The sequence below is a fragment of the Aquarana catesbeiana genome, linkage group LG03 (genome assembly GCF_042186555.1).
Source record: "Aquarana catesbeiana isolate 2022-GZ linkage group LG03, ASM4218655v1, whole genome shotgun sequence".
Lineage (NCBI taxonomy): Eukaryota > Metazoa > Chordata > Amphibia > Anura > Ranidae > Aquarana > Aquarana catesbeiana.
This window is the reverse complement of record NC_133326.1, coordinates 209304253-209310624: the sequence shown is the minus strand read 5'-3', so window position 1 is coordinate 209310624 and position 6372 is coordinate 209304253. Positions and strand designations below refer to the sequence as shown.

General features: G+C 45.5%; 1 protein-coding gene across 2 annotated transcripts; it reads left to right on the top strand.

The window, feature by feature from the left end:
• The first annotated feature begins 623 nt into the window (after positions 1–623).
• Positions 624–6143, top strand: PIM3 (Pim-3 proto-oncogene, serine/threonine kinase). 2 transcript variants are annotated; one of them, XM_073619730.1, is made up of 6 exons: positions 627–1193; positions 1275–1384; positions 2378–2428; positions 2704–3067; positions 4266–4442; positions 4556–6143. In XM_073619730.1, exons 1-6 carry the CDS (start codon positions 1109–1111, stop codon positions 4738–4740), a joined length of 972 nt encoding a protein of 323 aa, XP_073475831.1. In that variant the 5' UTR covers positions 627–1108; the 3' UTR covers positions 4741–6143. The 2 variants fall into 2 exon arrangements, with proteins under 2 accessions (XP_073475830.1, XP_073475831.1); XM_073619729.1 differs by having other exon boundaries at positions 624–1384.
• The last annotated feature ends 229 nt before the right edge of the window (positions 6144–6372 follow it).

Below are 6372 nucleotides of genomic sequence, written 5' to 3'. Positions count from 1 at the left end.
CTACGCTTTATTAGTAGGGCTGATCTGCTAGGTGGTGAGCGCCCCCAGCGGCAGACCTGGGGAATGACACGTCATCCCAGAGGGAGGCTCCAGCTCCATAGCAGCGCGATGATAAAACTATTCCCTGCCGAATGAAATACAAACGTTCACCGGCTTAGAAATGTCATTCATTTCCATAGAAAGTGCTACCGGACCCGTTTATTCTCCTGTTATATACAGCCGCATTATGACTGCAGCAGTTCTCTTCATTGTGAATCCGGCTACCGTTCTGGCTATGAAGCTAATTATAATGATTAAAAATGGCTGCTGCCGTCGCCGCTGCTGCAGTTCATATTCCTGTCAGCGCTGGAACAGCATGGTGATTTTGGTGCAACTGGCAGAGCGCACCCCTCCCCCTCTCTCTCCTCAGACGCAGTACTGTCTCCGCTTCTCCTGACCTTTCCCAGCGCTGCCTAGAGGGCGGGGGAAGAGAAAAAGCGCGCCCAGGGAAGCCACGCCCGCCTCATACATATGCAAACACGCCCAGTGCCAATTGGCGGCAGTTGAGGAGTGAAATCTAAACGGAGAACGCCATTGGTCAGAGCGTCGCAACATAAAATATGTAAATAAACGCCAATGCTAGTTTGAGCGTGGCTACATTTTCAGACATGTAACCCGCCGCGTTGTCTAGCTACTACTAGTAAAATAGTGCGCAGTGCAAACAAACCGTGTCACCCCCGGATAAACGGATTTTGACGGGGTTTTCGGCCGGTGGAGGAGTGACCGCTACGTGGCCGTTTTTTTTCGTTTGTTAGATTTTAGAAAAAGGAAAGCGAGTTTGCGGCAAAGGTGTTACCCAGCCCGGCGGCGGAGGGATCTGACCGGGCGGGCGCTGTACACCGGGACCCAAATACTAGGAGTTAAGAGGCGGCTGTGTCAGTAATAGAGCTCAGAGTTGGGAGGAGGAGGAGGAGGGCGGCGGTGTGTGTGAGCGGCTCCCTGGAATTATCACATCCCGGATTACAGCCTGTCATGGAAGTGTGACCACCTACCTACCTGACTGTGGGGAGACAGTAGTGGGCACCGGCCGGCACAGCGCTCCTTTTCTCCTCAGGACTTCCTTACAAACATGCTGCTCTCTAAATTCGGATCCCTGGCACACATGTGTAGTCCGACCAGCATGGATCACCTACCGGTGAAGATCCTCCAGACAGGTACGGCACGGGGCGGGCACTTACCGGCCTCCCACCCCGGCTCCCCGGCACCCCCACTCATCATGTCTCCTCTCATTACAGTCAAGCCGGACAAGGAGCCCTTCGATAAGGTGTACCAGGTGGGGGCCGTGCTGGGCAGCGGGGGATTCGGCACCGTCTACACCGGGAGCAGGATCGCTGATGGACTGCCGGTGAGAGGGGGATGGGGGATTGTTTATAGTATGACATGGGGGGACTTTGCTTACAATGGGTGACATTGAGGAGGGGGTGTCTATAATAGCCCGGGGGGGGGGTCTAGCTCTGCAATGGGTGATATGGGAGTCTCTAGCCTGGGATCGGTGTCATGGGGGGGGGGGGGGTCTAGCTCTGCAAGGGGTGACATGGGGGGGTCTCCAGCCTGGGCGGGGGGGAGTTTAGATCTGCAAGTGGTGTCATGGGGGGGGGGGGGGTCTAGATCTGCAAGGGGTGACATGGAGGGGTCTCTAGCCTGGGAAGGGGGGGGGTCTAGATCTTCAAGGGGTGACATAGGTCTCTAGGTTGGTTGATGTGGGGGTGGGGTGTTTAGATACCCAATGGATGACAAGGGGGTCTATAGCCTGGCATGGGTCTCAAGGTGATCCAGCATGGGATTGGAGGGGTGGGGGGACTAGCTTGGCATTATACCTAGGATGGATGACATGGAGGGCATAGCTCTGTGATGGGGAGAGTCTTCAGCCTATAATGGGTGACATTGAGGTATCAACATATATGGGGGGGGGGGGTCTACAGCCTTGGATGGGTGACATGGAAGGATGCTGGGGTATCTAGCCTTTGGGTGGGTGAGTGGGGGTTTAGCCCTGCATCTATAGAATGATGGGTTTTCATCCTGTGTATGTAATAATGGGCCGTGTCTTGGAAGCAAGGGTGACTTAGAAGGGTAAGGGTTTGTCTGTATGAAATGGGGGGGGGGGATCTAGCCATGGCGGTAAGGGTGACCTAGAAGGCTAAGGGCTTTTTTTGTATGGGGGGGGGGGGCTCTAGCCATGGAGGTAAGGGTGACATGGAAGGGTTGTTCTAGTCCTGTGTATGTTTGTGGGAAAGGCTGATCATGGCACAGTCAGTGTATTCCGGTGTTTTTGAGCATATGAATGTGTATGGCACCACCCGGTGTAATATCACTGACGGCTCTCATGTTTTTCTCCTAGGTTGCAGTAAAACATGTTGCCAAGGACAGGGTGACAGATTGGGGAACCTTGGTGAGTAGTTATTGTGGTTTTCTTTATTGACTAGTAAAAGCGATGAAATGTACATCACCTTTTTTAATCTAGTGTTTACTTTCATGTAAGGGGGGGGGTGATTTGGCTGTTTTTCCTCAATCCTTGGCAATTGCAGATTAGCTGGGAATCTCCCTCAGTCTCCCTAAATGTCCTTTCCGACCTAAGATGGCAGTATACAATATATTTGATGCGATGGGGGTTGGGCATCCTGAGCAGAGGCTGAACAATGCTGTGTTTTTTTTTTTTCTCCCCAGAATGGAGTCATGGTGCCCTTGGAGATCGTCTTGCTGAAAAAAGTCGGCTCTGGCTTCCGAGGTGTCATCAAGCTGCTAGATTGGTACGAGAGAGCAGATGGATTCCTCATTGTCATGGAGAGGCCAGAGCCGGTGAAGGACTTGTTTGATTTTATCACGGAGAAGGGGGCTCTGGATGAGGACACTGCTCGGGGCTTCTTCCGCCAGGTTCTGGAGTCTGTACGACACTGCTATAGTTGTGGGGTGGTTCACCGAGATATCAAAGATGAGAACCTGCTTGTGGATCTGAGGACTGGGGAGCTCAAGCTCATAGACTTTGGCTCTGGTGCGCTGCTGAAGGATACAGTCTACACTGATTTTGACGGTATGTTGTACTAAATCCTTCTTGTGAAAAGATGGATTTTCTTTTTTTCTCTTCTGCCGGCATAGTGTTAAACTGGACAGCTAGGATGTGGATGGTTGTTGTATCTGCAGCATTGAATTCCCTCTGATTTCCCTGCAGCCCCTCCCCTGTCTGATCCACACACAGAGCGGGCGATTCCTGTGTGTGACGCACCATACTTTCCATGCTGAGATGTGTGGGTGGGGGGGGACTGCGTTATTTCTTCTTCCAATGCTTGATGTATATTCTACTGGGGTGTTTGTGTTTTTTTTTTTTTTTTTTTTTTTTAACACTAGTGTCACCTACTTAATATGGATGTGTGTTGATGGCTGCATAGTAGTGGCTCTGGGGTGCCTTCCATGTATGTGACTGTCCCTGCAAGCCTATACAGCCTAACTAGTGGCTAAGTTTATACACTTGGCTGTGGTTTTTTTTTTTTTCCTATTAAAGTGTGTGTGTGTGTGTGTACATTTGTTTTGGTCCCTCTTTAGTTTTATGGGTTTTTTGCCCTAGGTTTGGGCTTTTGGTTTTCTTTCAATGAGCTGTGGGAGCCTGAGTTGATATGTAACCCTTGGCACAAACTGAGTGAGCGCTGGGTGTGCATATGTGGGTTTTTCCCTCCCTTGCTGTGGGCGTACATCTCCAAGATGACTGTAGCGGTCTCCTCATTTCACATCTGTTTGTTGTGAAACCTGAAGCTTCAGCTCACGTGACGGGCTCTTTGCAGATTCCAGGTTTTGTTTGGTTTCCAAGGAACAGTAGAGAACCAAGGGAGATGCGTGATGTGGCTGAGCCTTTGAACACGGGGGGGGGGGGCAGGAATAACAATACTGTTGCCTTTACTGTCTTAAAGCTAGGTTTTATGTTTGTTTTTTTTTCTTTTTCTTTCTAAGCAGAGTGATAGGATTGCTCACCCCCATGCACACCCTCCTCCTTTTGTGTCTATTTTTGGAGTGCTACAGACGCCACGTGGTCCTTGAAAGGGAGCCTAGTAAACAGCTGATGCATACACTGCTGTTCATTGCAATAGAATGGGGGAGGGTCAGTTAATTGTGGTCTTTTACCTTTCTAGCATGTATTTGCTTGCCTTGTGTGACCTTTCTCTTTTTTTTTTTTTTTTTTTTTTTTTTTTTTTTTTTTTTTTTTTTTTTCTCTAAACCAAAGCCTTTTTTATTTTCAGGGACAAGAGTATACAGTCCTCCAGAATGGGTCAAATACCACAGATATCATGGAAGATCAGCAACTGTGTGGTCGTTGGGTGTTCTTCTTTATGACATGGTGTGTGGGGATATCCCTTTTGAGCAAGATGAGGAAATTTTACGAGTCCGCTTATACTTCAGGAGAAGAATTTCCCCAGGTGTGTAGAAAATGATTTCTTCTACCTTTTTCAGCTAGCATACAGCTTTGTATTGAATTTCTGTACAGCTGTGCTTCCATTTTTTTTAATTGTATATTTTTATTTCCTTCCAGAGTGCCAACAACTTATCAAATGGTGCCTTTCACTGAGGCCTTCTGACCGACCAACACTTGAACAGATTTTTGATCATCCGTGGATGTGCAAGGGTGACCTAGTGAAATCTGAGGACTGTGATTTAAGACTAAGGACAATTGACACAGATGCATCTAGCACAAGTTCAAGCAATGAGAGTTTGTGAAAAGATGAAGAAAAAACTCACTGGGAGGGAACGTGAAGCAGAAAGTTGTGCTGCTGCCAATATCTACCCAGGAGGGGCGTACATACACTACTCTATAGTCAAATCTTTATACAGGAATTTTTTTTCTTTTCTGTCAGCATTTTTGCGGTTATCTCCCTGGATTGAGACTTTAATTTGGACAATATCTGAGAGTTGTAGGCCAATGCTTACACAAATGGACTGACCTTATTTACATAAGAAAAAGCAGTGACCTCTGAGTACAATGGTATACTGTTTGCTCTCATAGAGCCTGGACTAGATTTTTATTTGCTTTTTGAGTGCCTTTTTTGAAAGCTGCTTAAGTGGGACTTTTCTGTTTGTGTGCGTGGGTTTTTATTTTACATTTTCTTCCATTTGGGGCTGTGTATGTCCAAAGAAAATCCATTACCATGGGCCTTGCCGGTCTTATTGCAACAGCTCTGCCTGTATCAGTCGCATTTAGCAAATTTGAGCAATCCATCTTCTTTTTTTTGCGGTGATAAGGCATGATTGCTAGTTTTTATAAACCATTCCTTTCACAAAGTACTACTTGCAGCCTGTACTGTAATTTTGAACATGAATGCAGTGGTTTTATTTTCTAACATCTCCTATAATTTATTCCACTTTCATCTCTACCACTGGGCAACACAGGACCAGTCTCCAAAACAATGTCATCCCACAAGTCTTAAGTGTGTATGGGCATGTTAAATGCACAATCAATGCAATATTAAGGACTTTTACTTTATTCCATATCTGTATTTAAACTTGTTTTTCCTTGTAATATACAGTTATTTATTGCGATATTTAGACTATTTCTCACTATTTATTTTGGTTAATTTATTTGTCTAGATTTTTATTCAACACTGTGCTTCACACTGTTCTGAAGACCCCTATTACCTTTTTCCAATGGAATCTCCTTGCGGAAGCTAGCTCTGCATTCCAGTCTTTTTTTTTTTTTTTTTTTTTTTTTTTTTTTTTTTCCCCCCTCTCTCCCCTCCACTAATATCGCCTTCCTTTCCATTGCTCTAGCAAGTTTGTTTTTAGATGGGGTAATCCTTGTAAAAAGTCTAATTTAAGGAACACAGAATTGACTGACCTAAAAAGTTAGTTACTATGCCTTTTTTGTGTCTGGTTTGGTTTACCAGAAATGTAAAATGCTTTTTTGACAACTTTTAAGTTATTGGCATTATACAGTCTCCATGCAGTGACTCTGGGAGGGCAAGTGGCAGAGTCATAACCTTAATTTATTAGCTGTGTTTTTGTGCTCTGGCCGCATTTTATGCAGCTTGTTTTATTTTTATTGTATTTTTTTTCTTTAACAGTGTGAAATGTATGGAGATCATATTTTTTTATACAAGTATTTCAATTAAACTTTTTGTATATAACTTTTGTGTCATTACTGTTCTAAGGTCTTATTGGCTGAATGTTTAGTCTAAAAGAGAATGCATCTAAAAAAAAAATCTATATATCTAATTTTATTTTCACATGGGTTGGGACTCATTCCACAGGCCTGCATTTCAGTGCTTCAGGTGCAGTGTAGTGTTTACTGATGCACTAAAGTGTAAAATACTTCAAATTTTATTTAGCTGCATTTGAAGCCCATCCATTTTACAT

Bases quoted from the DNA above. Each gene is read 5' to 3' on its own strand.
- PIM3 (XM_073619729.1), top strand. From the start codon at position 1,109: ATGCTGCTCTCTAAATTCGGATCCCTGGCACACATGTGTAGTCCGACC. The intron at 1,385-2,377 runs GTGAGAGGGGGA...TTTTTCTCCTAG, and splicing joins GGATCGCTGATGGACTGCCG to GTTGCAGTAAAACATGTTGC. The intron at 4,443-4,555 runs GTGTGTAGAAAA...ATTTCCTTCCAG, and splicing joins CAGGAGAAGAATTTCCCCAG to AGTGCCAACAACTTATCAAA.